Source organism: Streptopelia decaocto, assembly GCF_964273445.1.
Source record: "Streptopelia decaocto genome assembly, chromosome: 6".
Lineage (NCBI taxonomy): Eukaryota > Metazoa > Chordata > Aves > Columbiformes > Columbidae > Streptopelia > Streptopelia decaocto.
In genome coordinates, this window is record NC_138660.1 from 68126510 (window position 1) to 68153711 (window position 27202).

Consider the following 27202-nt stretch of genomic DNA (forward strand, 5'->3'; position numbering starts at 1 on the left):
ACACGGCACACTTAGCACACGCAGTGGTGTGCAGCACCAGGCACACACACAGCACACACAGTACACGCAGCGGTGTGCAGCACCAGGCACACACACAGCACACGCAGCGGTGTGCAGCACCAGGCACACACGGCACACTTAGCACACGCAGTGGTGTGCAGCACCAGGCACACACACGGCACACACAGCACACACAGCGGTGTGCAGCACCAGGCACACACGGCACATGCAGCGGTGTGCAGCACCAGGCACACACGGCACACGCAGCGGCGTGCGGCACCAGGCACACACGCAGCACACGCAGCACACGCAGCACACGCAGCACACGCAGCGGTGTGCAGCACCAGGCACACACACAGCACACGCAGCGGTGTGCAGCACCAGGCACACACACAGCACACGCAGCGGTGTGCAGCACCAGGCACACACACGGCACACGCAGCGGTGTGCAGCACCAGGCACACACACGGCACACGCAGCGGTGTGCAGCACCAGGCACACACACGGCACACGCAGCGGTGTGCGGCACCAGGCACACACACGGCACACGGCACGAGGCACACGCAGGGGTGCACGGCACGAGGCACACGCAGGGGTGCACGGCACGAGGCACACGCAGGGGTGCACGGCACGAGGCACACGCAGGGGTGCACGGCACGAGGCACACGCAGGGGTGCACGGCACGAGGCACACGCAGGGGTGCACGGCACGAGGCACACGCAGGGGTGCACGGCACGAGGCACACATGCAGCGGTGCACGGCACGAGGCACACATGCAGCGGTGCACGGCACGAGGCACACACGCAGCGGTGCGCGGCACGAGGCACACATGCAGCGGTGCACGGCACGAGGCACACACAGCGGTGCACGGCACGAGGCACACATGCAGCGGTGCACGGCACGAGGCACACATGCAGCGGTGCGCGGCACGAGGCACACATGCAGCGGTGCGCGGCAGTGCCAGAAAACGTGCCAGAGACTGCTGCCCCGAGAGGCTGAGTGCCCCAACTGCAAATCGCCCAGCCCAGACCCGTGTTCTCCTGTGCTCCTCATACACAAAGCAAAATCACACCACTGCTGAATGGAAACAAAACCACCAGTAGGAAAAAACCCATACAACGTAAAGTGTCATGAAAGTTACCGCTTAGGAGATTAAAAGCTCCAAATATGCTCGTGAAGAGCTGCTCCCTAAGTGCTTAAAAGAAAGAGGTAAAAAGCATGAGCGGTAAAATCCTGCTCAGTCTCCCTCCTGGCATATGCAAGTAAGGATCCATGTGTTGACCATGCTGTCACCCAAAGGCTCCGGCTGGCACAGCAACTGCAGGAATGGTAGAGCAACAGGCGACACACGAGTAACGTTCAGTGTCGGGCTGGGGGACAGACACATGGTGACATGGAGGGACAACACAACCACCTACCCAAGAGAAAAAATCCTACCTAGGCAGCCAGCAGGGGACCAGCACCCGCTCCTTCCTGAGCGGGACGGGGACGGCGGGGGACACGCAGACATGGGGGACACGCAGACACAGCCTCTCCACTAGCAGAGGGACACAGCGCTCGCTGGTGCTGGAGCAGGGGTGGCCCTGGGGACAGGCAGAGCGGCTGAAGGCCCAGACGCAGAGGGACACAGAAGCGACCAAGTAATGCAGGTCGGCAGCGAGCAGGGACCCCGCAGCCCGGCGAGGGCTGCAGGACTCCTCTGGGGAAGCAGACGGGAGGCAGAAGTGGCTTGTTGTGAGACAGCCCCAGCGTACAAGCTGGGCCTGTGTGTAGGTGTTGCATCAATAGGTGTGTCTTGGGCAACCTGCCGCTGGCTGGCTTACTCACATGATGAGGTAAGCACAGACACTTTCAAATTGATCTGAAAACCCAAATACGTATTGCAACTTCCTGATGCCTTTGAAGCCACATGCGTATCTTTCTGTATCGTTCACTGCCTTGCAGGGTAAATAAATGCGCCGGGAGGCGGCGGTCACAGGTGAACACTGCAGCACCGAGCACCTTTCCTCCGCAGAGCCTGCACACGGCGACATCCCTTGAAATGCTCATTCACTGAGTTACTGCATCTGGTTCACTGAGAGGGTCATCGCTGGGAGCGCTGGAAGGCTGGTGTGCGATTCCACGTGTGCACAGACCCAGCCACGCGTGCTTTCCTTTATACGGGTAAGTTAACACACAGGCATTCGCAAGCAGTTTCATGAACAGTCGAGCAGGCAGTAGCTTCGTCCTACAACTCCTGTGCCTGAGGCATCGAGGAGGTATCTGTTCAATAGACGGTCAGATATACATGAACTATTGTGGCTTCTCACATATTTCACACATAAACAAAGATGTTATTTTATTATGCTACATACATTTTATTGCTACACAGGTATTATCACGCGGTGCACAGACAGCTCCTACCAGCAGAGAACACTGCGCTCTGTAACTGCCACGAGAAAGGCTCCCTTGCACAGCTGCAACGTGACATTTCTTGGACGTTTTCCCTGTTAGAAACAATCCAGGGCTGCAGACAACCCTGGGTACCACTCCCCTGGCCAAGGCCATTCCAGGTGCCCGCACAGAGTGGAGACAGCTGCCACTAACATCTGTGGACTTCACTTGTGCTGGGGCCTTGGGCATAGGAGGCAAAACAGCCGTTGAGATGCTGCTGCGGGACACGGTACTTTTTCCCCTCAAACTGCTCTCAGAAGCTCCTGCTGTCCGATCTCAGCACGGAGCTTCCAGAACATACAAACTGCCCCTAATCTAAACGGAACACCTGGGTCTATCCACCTGCTGTGAATGAGACCCAAACACAAATATTTGCAACTGACAAATTATCAGCAATTGCCTGTAAAAGCTGGTTCTGCGTTCTTCAGGAGAAGGAACCACACAGACCCAAAACGCACACAGTAACAGCTACGTCCTCTTAACTTGGCCAAAGTCGCCTCTTGGAGCCTTGGCTGCTTTCAGCCAGCTACCAATGTTTGTTTGTTAAAGGTTTTATCTGTGCACGATGTGATGAAGGAGAATACACTTTCACAGCATACAGGAATTCCAAAATCACCCATCCAGCCCTGCTTATATCATATCCTGGGCACGTCTGTCTTGACGGGTGATGGAAACAAGAAGTATGGGCAGAAACACTGAGCTTAACTCATATCTGCAGAGAAAGGGCACACAGTCTGACCCAGGATCAGTCGGGTTTTACAGGGGGATGCTCTGACAACCCGTCTGGCCCACTCTGAGACACAGCCGTGCCCAAACCGGCTGCTGGGCCGTGTCCTCCGCTCCTCAAAAAACTTGTGGGTTTTTCTTTCTGTCTTCCCCCTTTTTTCTTTACACAAATTTTAAATACCCATTTCTTTGCCCTGGGTTGGTTTCGTGGTGTGGTTTGTGTTTTCTCTGAGAAGGCAGGGTCTACGATATGACGTGAACAGCATTTACAGCCCATCTCTCACCGTGGCAGGCCTGCAGACAGGTAGAAGTGCGGACTAGCTCCCCGAACAGATGATTCAGCAGTGTCTCACTGCAGCCTAGTGCTGTGGTTTCACACATGCAGGGGCCCGATGAGGCGCTAATGGATTTATGTCCTGGTGCTCTCGGGAGGGCCCTGTGCAGGGTCTCACCACCAGGACCCTCTTTTGCACAGCAATGATCCCAGCAGGATTTTGCCTGCCTGGGGAAATCTGAACCTCTACAATTATCTTCACAGGGTCATTTTCACTTACATCCCTTAGCTCAAGCATCATAACCATCATGCAATTCATGGTATTTTGATAAGAGTTAGCTTAAAAAGACCAATCATTTTTTTAATGCATGTCATTGCATTGGCAGAAAAATACAACTGCAGCGTGACACAGCAAACAACACAGCCCTTTGCTAAAATAAAGCCAACCAGCCTGTGAGGGTGAGCAGCGCAGCAGAGCGAGATGCACGGGGATCTCTGCCAAGGGACACGCGTGTCCCCAGGCGGGGGCGCGGGGCTCGGGCAGAGCTGGGCTTTAACCCGCTGCGCTGGCTCAGCACAGCGCTCCTCAGCAGCCATGGGCGCCTACGGAGCAGCAAAGGCGAAGGGACATGAAGACGTCAGGTATTCATTTCACGCGCTGCTTGCAGCTTCACCGCTCCCAGACACCAGCAGCCCAAAGGAAGCCAATCACAAATTAACAAAATATTTTTAGAACAAATCAGACTGAGAACAGAAGTTCCCAACACCCCACAGGCACGTGTCGCTGAACAGCCTTTCATCTCATCAGATTCTTTCATTAACTATTACTTTGGAGTCCAAAAAGCTGAATGCAATTAGCAACCCAGAAAAGAAGGAAACACCCTGCTGCACAAGAAAGCAAAATTCTTCATGGGTTATATTACACCACCACAGAATTTTAACAATATTGTTCTACAATTTGGTCTTGCCTGTTCGGACAGGCCAGAGCTGTATTAGTCTGTTCTCAATATAAAGCTCAGACAGGCCCAGGTTATATCGCAGGCACGGTGGTCCACCGTGCTCCAAGCCCAGCCGCAGCGGGGGCTCTGGGCAGCCCTGCACCGCCTGCCGCTGCCGCCGCCGCAGGGGAACGCAGAGCCCCACCGAACCTGGAAACGGATCACCGCGGGGCCAGCCTTCGCTAAAATCATTGGAACTCAATACTTTAAGAAGCTTCTAAGGAAAAGAACAACTGGGGTTTTTCTCCATCCTAGCACGCTCCCCTGAGCACACCAGGCCCGGCCGCTAACAGAGCTGCGGCTCCAGACCCCCCTTTCCAAATCGCGCTGTCCCGGCATTCCTCAGCTGCTGTTTCAGCTGTGCTTATCTTGATCTTCCAGGCAAACATCTGTGTCCCTCCTGGTAATGGAATTACCCGCATAGTCACAACTGACGTCCCGCATTGCCATATTATGCAAGCCTTGGTCCAATAGTTGGGCATCCTGTCACCTCTCCCTATGTCAAATTTACTCTAAATATCTACAATCCTGACACTTCTTTCCAGAGCTGTTGTAAGTATTCCCTTTCCACCTATTTACCTGTAAGCTTTTAAACTCAGCATCTCACGTGGTCTTGCCAAACCCAACTGCACTGGTATATCTTCAGAAAATCATTCCATACATTTACCCAGACTTCTGTTTTAACAGCTACTACAGACGCCAAATGCAATCAAATTCTATTTCACAGCTAACTTACGGCGGCTGACCTAGCACATCCTCCCAGCTGCAAACTGCAAATGTGCAGTAGGATGCAAGCCAGAAGTCTCTCAGCAGCCAAGCCCAGCTTTGGATGTCTGAATGAGGGACCCATCCACCATCCCGCAGGAACAAAGCCACGCTTCTCTCGATTAAAGCGAGTCTGTGATACACATCCAACTGGCAATTCCCGAGAGCAGGCATCTCCAGAGAGGATCCAGCCACTACTGTTCACAGAACAGCCTGCAGACAAGGCAAAGACAACCCTCACCAGCTGCTTCTGAAAAGGAAGCGCCCAAACGTGCTCTGGGTCAACGGCCATGCCCACGAACGGGAGGCGATGGAGTAGGAGACGGTTCGGAACAAAGACAAGGCAGCACTTGTTCAGACAGAGGTGACACACCACTTCCCTTCAATGTCAGGAATTATTTGGTACAAGGCCATTTTCCTCCGAGATGAGTATGCATGAGTTCAAGGAGTGAATATATTTCCCACAAGTAAGCTTTTATGGAAACTGTTCCTACAAAAGGGGCCGAGAGTACTGCCAGAGGTGCAAGGAACTGAATTGTGCATGCCCTGGATAGTTAGTGCCATTGACCCGCTGGCACAGATGGTAATACCGATGAAAGGCTCCAGCCTTCAGTATGAGAAGGTTTCCATGTCCTTACTGCTATTAAGTGGAAACACAAAACCAGATTGGTCGGCAAGGAACCCGTTGGCTTTTCACCTATGTCCTGGTCACAAAATAGACTCTCCTAGTTTCATGCTGCAAAACTTTCCACTCAAGGAAAACCAGCAACAGAAGCAAGCTCAGCAGCAGGGCCCCAGCTCAGAGCGCTCTGCAGTGAGCAGAACACAGCTGCAGAGACAAAGCAGCGCCTGCCATGGCTGCCTGGGAGCGCCCAATTAGGCCAGGAATCATCTTCACTTCAGCTGGACTAGACACCAAGGAAACCACAATAAAATGGACTGAGGCAAACAAAATTACTCTCAGCAAACAGGCCAGACCAGGCATGAAAACATCTGGGCTTGGCTTGACTCACGAAGCACATGAGCAAGACAGCCCAGCGCTGCCCGCGGGCAGCCGGGCGAGGAATGCAGAGGGCTCAGAGGCAGGAGCAGGACTCTCCTACACCCACATTTCCTTCTGTACCTTCCTCCAGCAAACATGTGCGACAGCCCGCTTATTCTGCAGCTTTTCCTTAGGACTGCTGGGGATGGCGTTCCCAGGGCAGCCGGCGATGCCCACACAGCCACGGCGGGCCAGCAGGCGGCTCCAGGCGCGTACTCCCACCTCTGCGGCAAAAACGAGGCACAAAGGGCCAGAACACGGCAATCCTAGCCTACGTTAACGTGCATGGCCAACTGGCTAAGACTGTACATGCTCCACGCTTTTCTTACTCTGTTACAGCCACGCGCTCCAGTTTCCTCCCACCCACCCAAAACACGCAGCCAAACCCTTGTTTCAGTAAATTACACAAATCGTGATGTGGACAAGCAGCAAACAAACAAGACTTGAGACATCAGAAGTGCTGTAACAGCCCGGCTCCTCTGTAACCTAGATAGCTAGGTCAGCACTACTAACTTTTAGCTTTATAGTATTAAGGCAAGCGAACAGAGCATTCTCACAGGAGCTGCTGGCTGGGACAAGCACCCCCCGGGAGGCCAGGCAACAGGGCCAGCCGCCCGCTGCCGAGACCTGCTGCTCTGGACTCTCAGCAGGGACAAAGACGTAAGGAGGATATAACCAGAACTACAGCGATAATTTTAAAATAAACTGCTCATATGCTTTAGAAATAAGCATGAACAGGTCAGGAAGAAACACAGGACACAGCATATTTACGGATTTAATATAACGTAACATGGAAAATTGATATACTATCATACACGAAACCTATAGACTAGTACAGGAAATGGCATTCCTGGCCACCATATATCCAGCTAACGCACATTTCAGCAGTTTGACTATACTTCAGGGTGGATTTAGCCTGGTCCCTTTACTGAAAGCTGCCCCCAGCTGTCCAGAAGAGCCGCGCTGGCCGAGCCCTTTCCGCCCGCGGCCCAGGACGCGGCGCAGCGGCTGCAGGCCGGCAGCGCCGGGGCCCGGCAGAACCCAGCCCGGCGCGCACACCGCGCCGCAACGCGCACCCAGCCGAGTCACGGGGCCCAGCTCCAGGACAGAGCTCCGGGGCAGCGGACAGCCAGAGAGCACGTCTGGCGCCGTCCCTGCGCCCGGCTCTGCTCCCAGCGCCGGCACCGGGAGCACAGCACCACGGGCACGTGGGACAGGAGAGGGGCAGAGAAGCAGCTCCTGGCTGAAGCAGGGCCGGTTTGCACACCCAGCCAGCCCGCCCTGCTCGCCCAGGCAGCCGGCGCTCGGCTCAACGCGCGGCCGCGGCAGCCGGCGCTCGGCTCAACGCGCGGCCGCGGCAGCCGGCGCTCGGCTCAACGCGCGGCCGCGGCAGCCGGCGCTCGGCTCAACGCGCGGCCGCGGCAGCCGGCGCTCGGCTCAACGCGCGGCCGCGGCAGCCGGCGCTCGGCTCAACGCGCGGCCGCGGCAGCCGTCTCCGCCAGCAGTCGGCACCCACCAGTGCCGGGCCGGGGCGCGTTTCCAGGGACGGCAGCACTGGTTTATTGGCTACTTAGGCAGCGCAGGCACCAGTAATGGAGTTTTTATCTCTCTATTTTCCTGTCAGTACAGACCCAGCCAGTCTGACTCTGTTGACATTAAGAACGCTTATTTTTCCGCCATTCACTATCTCCAAGCCAAAACAACATCTGGATCTCCAGCCTGCCATACGAAGAGAGACAGATTAAAACTGGAAAAAGCGACACATCAGCTTCCAGAGCCCTAACGCTGCTGCTTTTATCCAAGTTTCCCACACGCACCTTCCAAAACGGCTCTAGTGGGAGAAGAACCGAGTCTCTCGTACAGACTCCCACACACACGTAAAGCCCGTTTCACTTCAAAATAACCTCAAAAAGCATTATCAGAAAAACAACAGGAACAAAACTGATACAAAAGTTTAGAGTAAGAATTTACCATAGCTCTTTAAACAAAACAAAGGTGACATGCCAGTGACCTAGAAGAGGAAATTAAATAAAGAAATATTACTGGTGTGTGTTACTTGATAAAGTAATGGAAAAAAACCTGGCGCCATTTCAGCATCCAGAAACGTCCCCCTTTAACAGACAGCTGTCTCCAGTGTCATTTAAGTACGCTTTTTGCTTAGATCATGTGCAATGAATCATGAAAATCAATACAGAGAAAAAACATCAAACCACGCTGCAGACATGCACAGAAATCGAGCGTGTACCAACAAGCTCCAGCCTTTTCTGGAGAAAGACGTGCCAAATAAACACAGACTAGTTTTCCCAACAACATTTACTTAACTCTTAGTAGTTAATTAACAGAAGTCATGACTACTGGTTATTTTCTAACCAGCCATCCCACTGGAGTTCTGAACCTCAGGCTCACCACCCCAGAAACGCTCTCCCACCCATGTGCTGCCTTCCCCGCCAGAGGCCACGGCGAGCCCGGCACACCGGCACACGCCTTCCACCCAAGCCCCGGGCCCTCGCACGGTGCTGCCCCCAGCCCTGGCCGGTGCTGCCCCCGGCCCTCCGGCACTGCCCCCGGCCCTGGCCAGAGCTGCCCCAGCTCTCCTGCAGTGCCCCCGGCCCTGGCCAGAGCTGCCCCAGCTCTCCTGCACTGCCCCCGGCCCTGGCCGGTGCTGCCCCAGCTCTCCTGCAGTGCCCCCGGCCCTGGCCAGAGCTGCCCCAGCTCTCCTGCACTGCCCCCAGCCCTGGCCGGTGCTGCCCCCGGCCCTCCGGCACTGCCCCCGGCCCTGGCCAGAGCTGCCCCAGCTCTCCTGCAGTGCCCTCCGGCACTGCCCCCGGCACTGCCCCCGGCCCCCCGGCACTGCCCCCGGCCCCCCGGCACTGCCCCCGGCCCTCCGGCACTGCCCCCGGCCCCCCGGCACTGCCCCCGGCCGTCCGGCACTGCCCCCGGCCGTCCGGCACTGCCCCCGGCCCCCCGGCACTGCCCCGGGCCCCCGGCACTGCCCCCGGCCCCCCGGCACTGCCCCGGGCCCCCGGCACTGCCCCCGGGCCCCCGGCACTGCCCCCGGCCCCCCGGCACTGCCCCCGGGCCCGCAGCCGCGCTGCCGTGCGGGGCAGACCGCTGCCAGAGGAGGAACCTTCACTCTCCCAGGCACAGGCCCCCTGCACAGGCTATCCCGCCCGCAGCCCTGGCCGCAGGAAGCTGCCTTGCTGCTGAAGAGCCGCCAAACGCAGGGCTTTTTCAGCTGACAATCACGTAAAACAAATTAGAATGAGCAAAGCGGAATAAAGTGTATGTTTTCAGGAACAAACAAAACATATGTCACAGGTTTTCTACATCCAACAGCAGAGTTTTAACATAACACAGAGTGGAAACCAATTAAAATAGTTCCCGTTGAGCAGAATCCATCGCGTTGCAAGTGGAGGGACAGAGTGCCAACCGGTACCCTGTACAGCCGTTCTAACAAAGTCTCGTAGCAGTGACCATCGGCTTCAACTGGACATCTCATGCCAGCTTCAGGGAAGCAACAACAGCGTACGCTCCAACGGTAATGTGCCGCTGAATATGTACAAAAACCCCCTACGCGACACTTTAGAAATTACTACTCTTTCAGTAGATTTTTGCTTTGCACGCAGCTGCCGCCTGTTCCCAAGGCATCCACTAACCTATTAGCTATTTCCTTTTTGAAAAGAAGGATTAACCAAGAGCAATAGTACTGAGCAGCACTGACACCTCAACGGCTTCCCCACAGACCCAGCTGGGCTATCAGCAGCTCGGTGCCACCACCCCACAGGGTGGCCCCGTCACCCCGTGTCCCCCCAGCACAGGGCCCTGTCACCCCGTGTCCCCCAGCACAGGGCCCTGTCACCCCGTGTCCCCCCAGCACAGGGCCCTGCCACCCCGTGTCCCCCCAGCACAGGGCCCCGTCACCGTGTGTCCCCCCAGCACAGGGCCCTGTCACCCCGTGTCCCCCCAGCACAGGGCCCTGCCACCCCAACACTCAAACAACACCGAGCACCCGCAAGCAAACCGATTAGAGCCGAATTAGTGAATTCTTTATCATTGCGTTTAATACACTATTTTTCTATGTCAGTTGGCTGACGAAACACAGAAATTACTAAAAAAAAAATCTCAAAAACTCCCAGAATTGACTGAACAATATGAGCTCACTTGAGCTAGCAAAAGTCACTGCTATCACCTGTGCAACAGTTCTTTGCCTTTTGTTTGTGTAACACCCCGTGGACACGGATAAGGCTGGATGTGTCTGGAGCAGGCTCTGGGCTGAGCTGCCTCCCTGCTGTCCGAGGGAAGGAAGGCGCTGCCCCGTGTCCTGCTCACGGCTCTCACAAACTTGTCTGAAGGAAGGCGCTTCCCCGTGTCCTGCTCACAGCTCTCACAAAGTACCATCTGATACTGCTCACGGCTCTCACAAAGTACCATCTGATACTTGTCTGAAGGAAGGCGCTGCCCCGTGTCCTGCTCACAGCTCTCACAAAGCATCATCCGATACTGCTCATGGCTCCCCAGAGCACAGACAAGCGAGCCCAGGCCAGCAGGGTGTGGAACTACCAAACCAGGTGGCAGCTGGTCAGGTTTGGTTTTCACCAACAGCCATTTATACCATCAAACAAAATCTCCTCTCTGCCTGGAGTTTCCCTAAGTTAAAGGAGCAACGCAGCATTTTCTTAATACCTACTTCATGACAATGCACTACATTGAAATTTAGCTACCTACAAAAATTACATGGCATAAATCATTTAAATAAGAAAAGCACTTTGATTCCTCCTCTTTTTCTGTTCTTTCACTAACAACACGATCGTTTTCCCTCAGTACAAGTCCATCGAAGCTATCTTTCTTTCTCACCCCTTTTCCGGACGTCTCCTCCACCTTGGCGTTGGCCGCCCCGCGCAGGCGCTGCCCTCCCGCCACCTTCTGCACTGCAAGAACTTCACACCCCCACACAGCAGAGCTTCCAAACACTGTCACCTCGCTTGCAAAACGATTCGACTGAACTTGTGCTCATGTCAAAGGAAGACGTTCAGGGAGGCAATAACGAGGTGCCTGGACTATTTCCGCCTCCAGCCCTGCAGGTGGATCTCCCCCGGGACAGCGGGCAGCAGCGGCTGAGCACGGGGAGGTGGCTGACCGCCTCCTCCACCCTCAGCCTCTTTTCTTTTTTTAAGTAGTTTTTATGACTGAGTGCAGTGCACGATCTCAAACTGCTTTCTTCCTAGCTGGGCCCAACACCTTTTTGCTCCCCACTGCGTTCTGAAGGGCGCAGCAGGCGCCAGCCCGCTGCCATCTGCAGCAAACACGCCAAACGCTCGGCAGCGCAGCACCTGGGTTCTGGTGAAGACAAGCGCTGCTGCTCACAAGTCAGCACTGATCCCTACGTGTAAAAAAACCTGCCGAAAGAAACAACTATTAACAACAGATCTTCAAATAACAGCCCTTTCAAGAGGCGACTTCTTACCTGCAGCTGTTCAGAGAATCGTGCGTTTCTGGACCTGCAACTGCACATTAATTGCTGCTTGAGAACTGGCGGGTAAATACACACGTCTCCACGGCACTCAGTCTGTTTTGTTTCTTTAAAGCCCTGTGACTGCTATACCTCTGTATGACCATCTCATATTAGCAGCGTATGGAAGCCAGACTGCACAAGGCAGCTCTTGTCTACAAAGTGCTGGGAACACAAAACCTGAGCAAAGGTTCTGCTCGATGGTCTCTATTTGACCACATAACAGCTGGGCTTGGTCTTACAGGTCCCTTCCAACCTAAACAATTCTACGATTCTGCATCAACGCGGCCCTAGCTCACCGGCCCCGCTGGGAGGAGAGGAGCAGCCGCCTGAGCAGCTCTGCACCGCCTGTGCAGAGGCGCTGCGGGCAGACCGAGCGCGGCACAAAGCCCGAAAACACCGAGGTTCCCACAAGCAGCACTGCAAAGAAATCAAACGGCTTCAGAATCATCTTGTGGTAAACTTCCTAGGGGCAGAGTTGCCAAACCAGCAGTTCTGGGGAGGGCTGTGCAAGCCTGGGATCTGTGCAGGTCTGCACTGCTCCCCAGCAGCAAACTGTCCCCGGCCACCTGAAAATCCAGCCGGTCTGCAGGCGCTGCTCCGGGCGAGCCGCGCTGCCCAGGCTGCGCCGGCGCTCCACGCGGCATTGCCATCCTCCCCAGACTGCCCAGCCCTCTGCACCACAGCGCCGGGGGCCGGGCTGCACCACTCCTGGCATTAGGGAAACCTTCCTAGAGAAGGGGAAAGGTCTCTTTGGACCTTCCACACCGCTTTAAGATTTCACTCCATCTTCATCCCCTTTGTCTGGACTCCTCCCTCAAATTCAACCTCTTATCCTTACAAGTGCATAAAGTGATTGTGGCACTATTTCAAAGCACTTCATACCCCCAACCATTCTCAGCTCACACTGAATAAACCCACAGAAGGACCATGGGACCCCCGAACACAGCCACGCTCCCCCGTGCCGCAGCCCTGCAACGGGGAACCCTGCACGGCATGGAGGCGCGTTCGGGCTGCTACCAGGAAAAACAGCTACAGAAACGCAAAATAAACCCGACTGAGTAACTGTGGGAGCAAAATGATCCAAATAAAAGCTAAGCAAAATTCAAGGTTAAAACAAACAAACAAAACACAACACGCCAGTTGGAATTTTTCGTGGTTTTGTGAAATTGTCAGAACAGCATTTCGCGTTTGCACAGGTGGAATATTCATTTTACGTTTGGTATGTATTTAAATACTTCCAAGTTGATCAAGGTGATATCAATTACCAAGTTGAGTCACAATTTAAACAACCAATTTTACAACTGGTTTTGCACTTATTTTTTGGCTCTTTTCTAAAGAAAGGTTAATTATTGTCCAACACAAATGAACATAATGTTAGGACTAACTGAATATAGACTTTGAAGAGCATCTCCCAGGGCAAAAGGCAGTGTTGGCCAGAGGAACGGGGGCTGAAGGGCAGAAGATGACTGGCGCTGTTATTGAGCACACGCCGCGCACCCCAGGTGCCCTGAGCCCCCGCTGACGGGACGGGAACCAACAGCCCCGCAGAACCGCCCCAGTCTGAGACTGGGACGAGCGCTCAGGCACCTCTGCACCACCTCCGGTCCGCAGCCAGGGCCAGCAGCTCATCAACTTCATTCAGCATTTACTGTGTTCTTTTGCAAAAAACAACAAGCAAACAAAAACACAAATTAAATTAAACCCAAAACAGTTCAACCATTTAGGTTCATTTTAACTTTTATACTTGAAATGCACCAGGGCAAAGGTGACGGCTGTTTCTCCAGGCCCTGGCTATAGCTCAGTATTGCTCCAGGGCCAGGTCAGCTCAGGGACTAAAATCTCATTATTTCCTCAAATTCTCCACAGAGGTGTAAGTTTTAGCTTTCTAGTTTTTAACTCAATTCAGAGTAAAAATCAAATGCTAACTTTATTTTGCATGTTTTACATGGAAAATCTTTATTATGCTTGTTTATTTTATTGAAACATGTTAATTACTTGCAACAGAGAAGAGGCGTTTTGCAGGTTTTTTGTTTTATAAGAAAGAGGCCTTTCAGGACCAGAGAATAAACAGCATCTCCTTTCAACATTTAGATACTCAAATATTTCCTCTGTGTCAAGATACTCATCAAGCAGCACCCAGAAAACCCACTGTACTTTCTCTTGCTGCGTGACAAAAGCCACTTCCATCCTACGCTGTAACTCATGGCTGGCCATACAAGCCGAATTTCTTTCCTTTGGTGTTGGTTTGCTTCTTGACACAGTAGCTGCTGCAGCCTTCTTGATCAATAATTATTGCCCAAGAAGAGAACATATTAAGCATCCAGTTTTCTTCAGTTGTTAGAACCAAAGATGACTGCGTGTCGGCTGTAATCCTAAAAACAATTTGGGTAAAAACCATAAACTGCATCAAGCTGTCGACACATTTGACAGACATCTTTTTTCATACAATTGTGATACGTAAATTTCGGGTTAACTCAGGTATTCTTGGCTTGTCCAACATTCATTTTGTAATGACCATGACACTAGGAAGTGCAGGCGGGACACTCCTCGCCCTGCCCCGTGCGGCAGTGCTGATGGGGCACACACAGCCGTCCACACCGCGCCCAGGCGAACGGGGAGCTGAGAAAGGATCCGTTCCACCCGTCCCGGGCCAGCGGCGGCTCCGGAGGATGAGCTGCAGAGCCCCTGGAGGAGCCGTCTCTCAGCACCTCCGAGAGCTGGGGATCAGCAAGCTCTGCATGTTCGTGCACCAACTGTCTCAACTGCAACATGTTCGTTTGCAGAAGAATCCCTCACTCCACGTAGGACTGAACACACCCGTGCGGCTGAAACGAGATCAATCATGTCAAAAGAGCCTGGACATTTTTAGAAGAATATTTCAGAACTTTGAGCAAAAAAACACATTTAATATCCTTGCATGCTACTGGCACGCCAAACCCTGAGAGATTTCATTTTACAGCTAATCATTCGCTTCTGTTTGCAGGTTTGGTTTGGTTTGTTGGGTTGTTGTTGCTGTTGGGGTTTTTTGTGTCTTTTGTTTGGTATTTGTTTGTTTGTTTTCCTTCGTGTTCACATTGGTCAGCACTTCAGAAATAAACAGTTTCTGTGCACGCTGGCGCTCGCCGAGCCCGGCGCCTGCCAGGGCCCGTGAGGCTGGACCCGAGGGGCAGCGCCCGTGCCCCCGCCCCCGGGACGGCGGCGTCCAGCTCTGACCCTGGGGGTCCCTCCCGCCAGCCCCAGGAAAAAGCTGCTAAAAGCCACAGCCCTCACCCTGTCAGGTGCCACACGTGCTGCTTGAACTGTTCAGGGAAGACAATCCCGAGGCAAACACGCAATCCGATGGCATCACATTTCTTCTGACTTGTCACCAAGAGCCTCACCAGGGTGCTATGGCACCAGGGCATAGCAGGTGGTGCATCACCTGGGACACTGCGGGTGACACCCCGACACACCACCCCAATCTCAGTGAAACATTCACAGAGCACTAAGTGTACACGCAGAGCTGAAAAGCCCCAATTATCAGCTGATAAGCAACAACTTTTTTATTATGGACACTGAGCCACATGCCTGGCCTTTTGCCATCTGTCCCTCTCCCGGTGACACCTGAGTCCCATGCGGCCTCCGATGCCTGTTCCGCCCGCACCATCTCCCTGCGCCTGCGCAGACCAGGAGCGCAGCCCCCGAGCGCGGTCAGGCCTGCAGAGCGGACCCTCGGCCCAGAACGGCCCGCGGCCCAGCGCCAGGGCCGCCGCCGGTCCGCAGGCACGGCAGCTCCCAGCCGCACACCCTGCACAAAGCAGGTCGCAGCGCTTCTCCAAGCTCCACGCTGGTTCCAGGCTCACTCCTCCAGGCAGTTACCTCCACCCAAATTCCATGGTCCTCTTTGCCTACCAGTCCCTCAGGTCCCCTCCACACTTGTTGGAGGAGGTTCCTTTGCTCTCCCAGATTCCCCACAAACTCCTCCAACTTCCCCAGCTGCTGTGAAGTCCCACAGGCACAGAATCCTGCCAAGAAGCCTGTCCTGTTAGCAATCCTCCAGCAGCAACACAGAGAGAGCTCTTCCCGGAAAGGACCGTGTGCTGCCCTCAGCTAGGCAGCAGCAGGGACACAAGAGCCCCAGCATTCCTACCAGAAGGAGTCAAAATCATGAGCTGGCATCCTTCCCTGCCTAGAAAAAGGGGGTTTTGCCAATTTGTTTAGCTTTCAGTCATCTTGTGGCACACACATGCCTGACAAAGTGAAGTTGCTTCTCTTTCCAGGTTTTCCATCATGGTCAGGAAAAACTGCAAATCTCCCTGTTGATTTATTCAACCGGGTGCCAAAAGAACCATCAAGTTCCACAAGACAAACACCACAGTCTGCAGGTTGCAGGTTCCTGCATCAGAAACCGGCCGGAACAGCCCTCACTGCTCCCTGGGGGACACTCGCCTGGGCCATACAAGGACTGAGGCTGCAGAGCAAGAACGACAAGGGGGCTGCGCCGGGGACAGGAGCCTCTGAATTGCATCTACTCCACTTCTGAATAGCCTCAAATACAAACAAGCTCGAAAATCGCTTTCCTTTGTCTTCACCTGCCACTGTGTTCGTGTGCTGTGGCTCTATTAACCCAGCCTTGCGGAACAACTTCAAGTTAATTCACCTTTTCCATTTGCTTTAGCCCGGTCCCCAGAGCTCTATAGCCAGTAGATATTTATTTTAAAGCTAAGCCAAACCCATTCAAATGCTAATATTTCAGGGCCTTCAGTGTTCTTGTTTGCATGCAGTAGGGCCTCTGTTCAAATAAAGAGCATCCACTTTGGGAACTAAACCAACATAATTATAATTGGTCTACACGTCAAAGTATTACAAATCCCCGGACTGGAAATAAAGCAAGTTTTACCCCTAGCAAACCCTTTGTGAAGGACGGCACAAAACTGCACTGCAGCCTCGGAAACACTGATTTCTCACCAGAGACTCCAGTAACTGCATAAGAACACTGACAGCTCCAAAGGGAGTTTGGTCTCCGGGCTCCTCACTGCGCGGCACTTTGGCCTTGCTAACGGAGAAACAGGAGCAAGCTCCCTCAAAATCCCGACGTTGTACACCAGCGTCCAACAAATGTTTTACTTGAATGTCTAACCAACATCCAGATCAAATCCCAACCAAAAAGATGAAGTCAAAGACTTTTCCACTCATTAAAAAAATGCCACTTTTGCACAAAGTATGGAAATACCGTACCTCTTTCAAAAAGTATTTTAATGGTGCTTAGCTTTTTATGTCCATAATTTAGGAACAGTCATAGTGATGCACTCATTCTACAACATATTATTTATGTCGTAAGGAACATGTATGGAGGGAAGGGTCTAAATAGCTTCAGATTTTAGAACAGGTTTTGCAGAACGATTATGCACAAGTTTGCTTCAGAGGTATGGACATGAGCCTCACGAATGTGTAAAACGCCTACACAAAGACAGAAAAAACACCCTATTGTTCAGGCAAGTTGGAACATGTTACTCATTTAGATTATTCTCTACTAAAGGCTGATGCAAACATGCCGGGTCCACAAACACACACAAAAGTGTCTACGTGGCGTTTCTGGCGCATTTGCAAAGCCCTACCTGACACTCAGCTCATGGGAGGTTAAGACACGGCAAGAGCTGAGCCCAGGAGCTGTTCAAGGACCGGAGAAGTGCACAGCCCCAATAACAAAAGCCAAGGGGCAGGATCCATGAGGACAGACATGGAAGACAGTCCAAGCTACACCACATTCGATAATGAGGGGGCCCCCAGCCCCCTCCAAGCTGCACCGTCACCGGTGCTGCACGTGCACCATGCAGGAACTTGGAGGCAAGGACACCAAACCCCAAGTTTCTTCACAGGCTTTTAGGTGGAGCTGCTGCTTCTATCCCAGCGACATGAAGTACCGTGCATGTTTCTCTCTGGACAGAGAAGGGTTCACACGACGTAAGGATGGCGGGGGCAGCCGGCACTGCGGTGATTTCCCCTCCAGCACCCGAGGCGAGCCGGGCTCTGTCAGGGCCGCTGTGGGGCACCCGGTGCGGGAGCCGCCGCAGAGCCGTGCCCGAGCTGCAGCGCCGCGGGCAGCCCCGCGCAGGGCCGGCGCCGCACCCCGCACCTCCAGCGGGAAACTGCCGTGCAGGCAGCGTGCTGTCATCAACACTGCATGCAGGCTCCACCAGCACACGAGGTTTTACAGTTCAGTCCAAAAATACCAGTCTAGTAGAAAAAAAGTTACTCAGATCAGTGCCCAGTAAGAACGAACGTCCAGAAAAGAATTTCAGCCCAACTTTTCAAAATATTCAAAATATCACAGTCACCAAAAGCACATACCCACCCTTTTTTTTAATTCATGACAATCGGCATGTTTTTCATGACTTAAGAGTACATCTAAAATACTTCATTATAATTTAACTTGAGTCAGTATTTAAAAGTCAAATTGAAAATACCTTTTTTTCTTAAAAAATGCACAGCTTATTTTAATTCCACTCCTAAAATAGGAATTAACTAATCTAGTACTCAGACAAGTACACTACAAGTCATGTATCTTCATTCTGACAATAGAAAATAAGGAGTCACACACACTCTAAACTACAAGAGTGACTGTCACATCAAACCCGTTGCCAAACCATCCTACGGGCTGGGATTCGTCCCGCCACGCGATGGCAGGCCGTGCTCCAGCAGGCTGCTGCGCACCGCTGCCGCTGCAACCGCCGCACACGCTCCAGCGCCAGCCAGGAGTGCAGCTTCACAGACTAAAAACATCAAAAATACTACTCCTTATGAAGTCAAGAGGAGTTTCAACATGCAACATGGACATGATTTCTACCAATAATGAACAACTGCAAGGTAACATCTATCTTTTCTCTAAACATAACACGATGCAATTTATTCTCTTAAACCAAACCATTATATTTTCATTTTATTTTCTCTTTTAAGATTCAGCCTTTAAAATGACTTAATTGTTGCAGTCCACCCACACAAACACAAGAGACAACTTTATTGCAGTGAAGCGCCGTAAATAGCACAGTCTGTTTTAGGCTGACTAATACAAACACGCATTTTGTTTAATTTTACATTTGTTCCTAGGGAGATTGAGATCTCTCCCACCTCCCGTTGCACACTGCCTGACACTGCAGGGAGCTCTCTGTCCCTAACCGAGCACTGCGCGTGGGGGCTCACAGCTGCCACGCTGCTCACAACCCCCACCAGAGACCTGAGAACCACGGCAGAGGAGCCCTGGTGTGCACAGTGTCCAAAACGCGCGGCTGAGCCGGCCGCGCCGCGAGCCCCAGGGACAGAGCCAGCAGGCAGCAGGGGCCCTAACCCGGCAAAGACACACCACGCTTTTACCAAATTAATGGCCACATATAGCCACAGAGATGCCAGGCCCGGAGAAGGAACTGCACATGGAGAGGGACAAGCACAACTACTCACTCCCTGGCACTAGCAGCCAGGGAAAAGGCTCGCGCAACCCCAGCACCAGCTGCCTGGCATGGCTCAGCCCGGACCCCAGGCATGGGGACACACTGACCCCCAGGCCATGGGGGGACAGGGGGCCTGTGGGGTGCACCGGCTCACCAGAGCAGGGACCAGCAGCTTGCAGGACTTCAAAGAGCAGGCACTTGGAGCCCCCGAGCTATCCGTCCAGCCAAAGGCAGCTGTGGAAAATCTGCCAACCTGCTCCTACAGTTACAGGATACTTGCCAGACAAACAGCAGACCTGCAATTACAAGAGGTGTTTGTTGGCCACTCTTCTGCAGCTTATTAGCAGAAGTAAGGTTTGCAGTCGGAACAAGGCCTGACCTCCAGTGAGCACAACTAGTTACAACTGCTCCGCGAGACAAGGAAGAAGTTCTGAAGTTCCATCCGACCGGGGACGAGCTGTGGCTTCAGCATGCTGAGGAGGAACGATCCAGGTCCTCAGGACAGAAGGCAGGAGTTGCAGCATCACCTTGTCTGTAAGAAGGCCCCGATGACAGCCCTTGTGTTCCCCTCCACCATCTTCCTTCATTTCAAACAAGGCAACTGGAGACTCCAAAGTCAGCCTCAGAGAAACACCAAACTGGAGGTCTGCTGTTTTAACAAGCTTTGCCTAATCAAGCCATAGCCTCCTTTTCCTAAGAGAGAGCTAATTTAAAACAAGCTACAGACACTTCCATCTGCATCTTTCCAGAAGCACCTCACATAGAAAACAGCAACAGGGATGACACTGCCAGGAGCATTTCAACACGGGGAGACTCACTGACAAACATTATTTCTGGGGATGAGCAACCATTTAACTGCCATTTCAGGTCAGCAGGAGAAACAGAAAACCAAAACGTACACCTAATTGGACAACAGCCTGCTGCCTGCAGAAGAGGCTACAGCAGACGATGAGGAGACCTGAGGACACTGCACGCCACGTCATTCTTCCACCCTCCTTGCCCCCGGGCCACGCTTCCCAGCCAGAGGTGAATTCCCAAGCCCAAAACTGCATCTGGACCACTGCATTTAATGGTCTACCACAGACCTACAAACATGTCCAATTCCTTGCTTAAAAAACAAATCTCTCTCAAATTTCCCATTGCAATCATTCTATATAATAACTTGAACAGGCACCACACAAAAACTACTTTTAAAAACTTTCAAAATGGCTATTGACTACAAGTGGTACTCCCTATTTCTTACATCATAAGAAATAAGGTAAAATCATCACTTTCCGTTTACTCGGAGTTCAGTCATGACCTTAAGGCCCCTATAATATTTCCTTTCACACATTTATCTCCCGACCAAGAGAGTCGTTTTATTAGGACATGCTGCATCTACACCATCTCATGAAGCTTTGCAGAAGGCGACTGAGCCAAACCCGGGTAAAACTAAAACAACAGGTCCTGAGCATGAAGGAATTGCCAATGTGAAGGACAAGATATCCTAATTGTTCAGAGACTTACGCTGCCTTTGAGCTTCAACAGAACAGAGCATGACCACTTGCGATGAGGGCCGACGATCCTGGGGGCTGCAGGGGTGTTCCAGAGCTGGTGGCACGCTCATGTGCGCACACAGGGAACGCAAAACGTGTTCTAACCAGAGCAGGGCAGACTCCTGCGTCCAGCAGGCCCTGGGAGGAGCAGGCTGCCCGCCAGGCACAGCCACCCTGCCCAGGGCCACGGCCAGCACTGCTGCAGCAAACACGGAGCACCGGCAGCCAGGCTGAATTCAGCATGAAACAAGCACATCAAAAGAACCCTGGTTACAGACGGGATCGGATAATGACTGCCTAAGACCACGGTGCAGCACCTGATGTTGACTATTCACCAGCAAATGAATCACAAAGTCAGTCCTGGCCTTCCAGGGGAAAGGCAGCATCTGAACTGCTAGCAAAGGCACCAGCACATTTCTAACATACAGTACTACTTCTTTCACATAATGAAGCAGTAACGTACTTATGTCACTAGGATTATTGGTACACTCTTTATGTTCCTTCTAGAAAACAGTTAGCATGCCACGGAATGAGCGACAAAGGTTTTCAGACAGTGTTGGATACCTCTATAACGAACATGCTCTTAAACTGTCTCAGTCTTGACCACCATCAGGTCTCAAAGCAAATGAACTACCCCCAACACACATGTGCACCCTCATCAAGGCTGCCTGCACCCCACCCCAATGGGTCTCCAGGAATTCCCATCCACAGAGAGGGTGGAAAGCACAATTATCACTCAGAAATCTACCGCATTCAACACCACCACTGTAATCTGTAGCTCTATACGGCTGCACAGGTGAGCGGGCTAAGGTTTTCACCTGTTTATGTGCAGGGAAGAGATAAAAGATACAACAGCAGGTACTGAGATGCCCATTTGAGAATTCAAATACCGAAGAACGCCAGTGAATTCAAGCAGAGTTTTTTTTTGGCAGGGACAAGGAGGCTAAAAGGGTGCCTAATTATTTTACAACGGCTGTCCCTCGATCCTATTTTAGCATCAGGCTTTCATTAAATTTAAGCATGACTTCAGCGTACCAGCTGGCCAAAAAAAAAAACCACAACAAAACCCACAAACAGCCCACCCACAACACCCCACTGGTGTTCTTTCCCCCGCCTATGTTCTCTTCCTACCCCAAGAGCTTCTTTGCTGCTAACGAGCCCACTGCTTTGTACTTCCCAAGAGGCAGCTTGTGGCAGAGCAATGCGAGGACGGAGCAGGGGCTGGGAGAGAGGCTGTTTCTCTAAATGACTTCTGTCCCTCTTCCAGACTCGTTTGCACCCCTCCCCAAGAAGCTGTTTGCTGCCCGTGCAGTTGCCGTGTCTGGCAGCCCCGCAGGCCGGCACAAGCCTCCGTCCCTGCCCCGCAGCTCACGGGCTGCAGCCGCGCAAACAGCCCGGTGAGGCTGCCCCGTGTCCCCAGCCCTGGGCACCACCCCACCCCTCGGTGCGCCCTCACACCTGCACCGGGACCTGCCGCCCGCCAGCTGTGCTAACTGCAGCGCCATCCGTGAGCAGCGACGCAGGGGCAGAACCGCTCTCTGCAGGCTCGGGCAGACACGTTTCATGCGGCCAGCCAGCCTCAAACCCAGATAAGTTCTGCAGGAAACGGCTATATTTAGCCCTCCCCTTTCACCTCGGCTCCTCAACACATTCACATTCTCCTACAGAAGAACCTAAGTGGTGTTAGAGGTGAGCTTTATCAGGTCACCTCAGCAGAAAAAAATGCAACCAACTTATTATATCTTCATATAGAAGAGCGTAAACAATCATAATAATATCAAATATACAGCTATTAAGGCTTAAAAAAACCAACTCGTGCCTCTGAAGTGTGTTAAACTCCAAGCTCCAAAACCAGAATAGGGCCAAAGTTACTTTATGAGTTAAGTCTATGGAGGGCAAAGCTGAATTTCTGCGTGCACCATTCAGGTCTTCACAAGTACTTTCGTAAGTAACTAATGCTGCTATAGTATTCTCTACTGAGAGTATAAACACTAAGGAACAACCTCAACAGCTACACAACCAAAATATTTCCATTTTCCTAACGTACACACAAGTCATGAGAAGACAAGTTATCAGCAGTTACTGTGCAGTGGGACTTCTGCAGGGACTGTCAACAGGGTCTCTGCAAACACCCTCAGGACCAGCTCAGGATCCACCTTTCTCATCTTGCAACTTTGAAACATGGTAGAAGACTGAAAACAAAAAATATGTAACAGAGTTTTCTCCCCTCAGGCTGTTTCATTTAAATAACAGACTCACCTTCTACAGTGTTGGCCTAACTATGATTTAGGCCTGTAAAAGCTGATTATTTACAAACCAAAATAGTTGAGAGGTGACCTAAGTCACAGCAACAGACCTCAAAGTTTGTCCTGTCGTGGACAAGAGAAGACAAACGAGCAGAGATTTACAATCAGTCACTTCTCCCAGGTCTGTGGCACCGGGCGAGGAGCAGCACCCCCGCCCCCAACCGCAGAGGAATGCGGGTCTTATCCCAGCAAAGCCAGTCCTGGGGGGAGCGCACACCTCCCAAGACATCGCACACACTTAGCACCTCCCAGGGAGAGCACAGCGCACACAGGAACTTCGGGTTCCCCTGAAACAGGTCCATAACACCTCCCCCAAAAGAAGTTACGGTCATCAAAGGAACCAGACATGCACTTGAGAGTTTTCCACATCCAGGATTCCAGCTTTCACCCATTTCAATTTCAAGGCGAGCCAGCACTCTTCAAACAGCACTAGACCTTCAAGGGCAGGACCTGGAGAGTATTTACAAAGTGCCTGCTGCATTCCAGGCCACTGCCCTTTCTCTGAAGATGAGGTATAAGGATCACTGTGAAAATCCTATTAACAGCAAACAAACAAAAAAAGAAACCTGAAGAGTTGAAAATATACTTGTCATTGACCACAGAAAACTGCTGCAACCAAAGGAGTTTTCATAAATGAAAAGCTGAGATCTGGGACAGATTAATTTTAACACATACGAAGAAAATGCGAGATTTGGGAAAAGAATCTGTTCTCTTCTGAAAGCTCATTGCACCATTTCTAAAAAGTGTTTTAATACAAGAGTGCCAGTTCTGCAGCTCCATCCCGAATCTGAAAGTTTCCAGCTCGTGATGCCACCAGTAACAACACTGTTCTGATGGATTAGTCCCTCCAGCACACCTACACAAACCCCTGCTCTCCCCAAACCTCCTGAAGACGAGTTTCTCTTTCAATTCTGGAAAAATGAAGTGGTTTAGTAAGTACCGCTGGAAATAAGTTATTTTAACACATTTTTATAGACTAGCAGAGTTGGAAAGACTGCCCAGACAGCTTCCCCCGCTGTATTCATGCCACAGATTTCACAGCCCAGCATGTGGCTCTAAAAGCCCCGAGGTGAGCGGGCAGACGTGAGCAGGCTGAAGTGACCGCCGGCTTCTAGCGACCCGTCCTCGTCACCAGCAAAAGTGCTGCGAGGAGCTCGGGCGGCAGTCCCGCCACCCCCTTTGTGTCCTCCCGAAACGCGGAGCTGTAAATAAGCCGGCTGACTTAGAGCTCTACTGACTCACTGTGCGAAACGCCATCATGTTTGGCAGGGGAAGAAGCACCTTCAGCTGATTAACACCACAAGGGAGACACTCTGGCCTGTAACTTTATTTTCCCTATCAAACTACGGAACTTCAGCACACTGACAACAGGAACCCCAGCACAGCCACGCTCTGAGAGCTCACCCTGATCCAGCACAACCGCGCACCTCCCACTTGGATAAGTGTACGGAGTCTGTTAAAAACGAAGACAGAGGCGCAGGGCAGGCGGCGCGGGCAGGCAGGGCACCCCGCTCCCCGCAGCGTTACCGCCACTCGCGGTTTCGGGAGCCCCAGCGCACCCTCTGTGTCCCGCGGGCAGCGCGGCCGCGGCTCCGTGCGGGTGACAGCCCGGGCGGGGAGCGGCGCCCGCTCAGCCCCCGCCGCGGGCCCCCCGCCGCTCCGACCCGCTCCGGCTCTCCCGGCGCTGCCCCCCGCCCAGGGCGGGCACCGCGGCGGGGCCGGGGCTCGGGCAGCGCGGCGGGGGACAGAGCCCCTCCGCCCGCCCGCCCGCAGGGCCCGGCCCGGCTGCAGCGCTGCCCCGCTCCCTCGGCCGCTCACCGGCGCGGCCCAACGCGACCCCTCCCGCAGCCCCGCTCCCGGCCGCGGCTGCACTCACCTCGTCATGGCGGCGGCGGGCTGGCCATGGGCGGCACGGCCGGCGCTCTCCGCCCGCTGTCCCGGCCCGCCCGCACGCCCGCGGCGCGGCGCTCACAAAGGGGCGGCGGCGGCAGCGCCCGCCCGCAATGGCCGCCGGCAGCCGGCACTCCCGGCCCGCCGCGTCACTTCCGGCCGCCGCGCAGCGCCGCGCCCCCTGGCGGCGCCCCGCCGTCCCCGCGCGGGCCGAGCGGCGCGTCCCGGCACCGGCACCGGCACTGGGAGCGCCAGCTGGGGACGCGAGCCCTGCGCGTTAAACCGCCCTGAGCGCCTCTGAGCACACCGGCCGCGTCGGAAATCCCCGAACAGCGCTGACCCCCGGTGCTCCGCGCACCCTCCCGACCCCGTCCGTGACACGGGGCTGCCCGGGAACCTACCGCTCCCTCGGGACGGGGACACGGCGGCGGCGCGCTCGGCGGGCAGCGGGAAGGCGAGTCCCGGCCCCGGCCGCTCGGGCTGTGAGTCCGTCCTGCCGGGGCTTGTGTGCCAAACCCGCCGGGACACGGACCGTGTCCCCGACGGCTCGGACGGCCCCGCCGCCACCCGGCCCCGCTCCCGCGGCCCCGCCGTGCGGACAGCCCGTTAACGCTCCGCGCTCCGGGCGGGCCGGGCTTTGACTCGGCGTGAGAAACAGGGATGTTTTAAACTGGGAAAAGAACACTAATTCCCTTAAAATACACACAGGTCTGCATTCGGCTCAACGGTACAAAGCCAGTCATTCCTCACAGTGTACCGCCAAATCACCGCATGTGACATTCGAGCAGCTCATGTGTAGCTGTTCCTCAGGAGAAAACGCAGCTCCAACAAGGACCATTTTCCAAAAGGGAGACTAGAGGTTGAGTATCTAAACACAGCTTTACAGAACCTAAGTACACAGCTGGATTTCCAGACACGCCAAGGCTTCCCTTGGGGCTCCACAGGTGGTGCTGACAGCCAACACTTCTGAAAATCTAGGTGCTTATTTGCAGCCTAAGGCACTTTTGGAAATAGTAGCACACGTGGTTAATAGAGCTCATAACAAAGGGTGACGTGTTGGATTAAAAGCCATCTCAAACTAATGACAGGTTGCAGGATTTCCAGGCGACATGAGAAACTGCACAGGTTAGAAACTCTTTGCATGAGAAAGTTTCTGCTTCAGTTTTGGTAAAACAACGTCAGTTTAGGAAGCCGTCATTTTCTGAACAGCTGCTGCCAGGTGCTCGTCCAAGGCCACGAAAGGAACCAGTGCTAGAAACTGGAATTAGGACTCGGCAGCGCTTGCCCACAGCCTCCTGTAGCTGGATCGTGTGCAGTTCACATGCAGCTGATTTTTAATTAATAGTGAAGATCAGGGAAGAATTTCGTTAGTGATCTCAGCATAATCTGTAAACATAACTAGTTTTCTGCCCTTTTGAATACCATCATTCATCATCATAAGCATCCTTACAAATAAATTTGCTTTCCAAAAGATGCGGGGGGTTTTTCAATTAACTTTTCTATCAGTATTATAAGTGTTGACAGGAAATTCCAGCTGTAAGTAGAATTTTATCTGTAATAACATTATTTGGGGAGAAAAGCAGGGCTGCGATGTAAGCTGGATGTGATGACAAGGTTGAACGGCTGCGGCGGTGTCTCGGAACCAGGGCCGCTGGTTGTGCCTCTGGCTGGTGGGCCGGGAGGATCCCGGGGCCGTCGCTCTGTGCCTCAGCCACCGGGCAGCACAGCGAGGACACTGAAACACGGCTTTTCGGGTGTGCTACAGCCCCCCAAGGAAAGGTGTTAGGGATTTAATGAGCGTGTTCATGCGTAGCTGACTCTGCACGGCTGTACAGGGAGCGGCGCGTGATTCAATTTGGGGTTCACAGCAGAGCACCTCTTGTAGCTGCTCTTGCCATGTCAGAGTCCAGCCTGAACATTTTTCCTGGATAATGTTTGCATTAATCAAGGTGTAATAATGGCGTGTCCCTGTGAAAGGAGTTCTATGCACATAAATTGCCGCACACAGACATTAGAAGAAACCCACTAATGTTCATGCAAATACCAAGCTCTTTGGAAAGCCGTGGGCCTCAGGAGAAAACTGCACGCAGAGCGCGGCTTGGGCGGCAGAGCAGGTTCGCCCTGTCAGCCTCCGCCGAGAAAACGCCCGGCAAGGCAGCCAGCAGAGCGGAATCAGGATGTCTGTTTTGAAATTATTGCCATGGTAACCTGAAGCCCCTTGTACTTCAGCAGTTCTGCCTCCCTCTGGAGCAGCTGCACTTCCAGTCAGAGCGCGCTGCAGTGCTTTTGAGTGCAGA

At 53.3% G+C, this 27202-nt stretch overlaps 1 protein-coding gene across 2 annotated transcripts in view; it reads right to left on the reverse strand.

The window, feature by feature from the left end:
- Positions 1-25039, reverse strand: part of ACVR1 (activin A receptor type 1) — a 51927-nt gene extending 26888 nt beyond the window's left edge. For both annotated transcript variants that reach the window (XM_082055112.1, XM_082055111.1), the window contains exon 1: positions 24892-25039. Coding sequence is in view for 1 of the 2 variants with exons in the window: in XM_082055111.1 (XP_081911237.1) it covers positions 24892-24899 (8 nt within the window). In the remaining variant the exon portion in view is untranslated. The remainder of the gene's footprint in view (positions 1-24891) is intronic.
- Positions 25040-27202: the final 2163 nt, after the last annotated feature.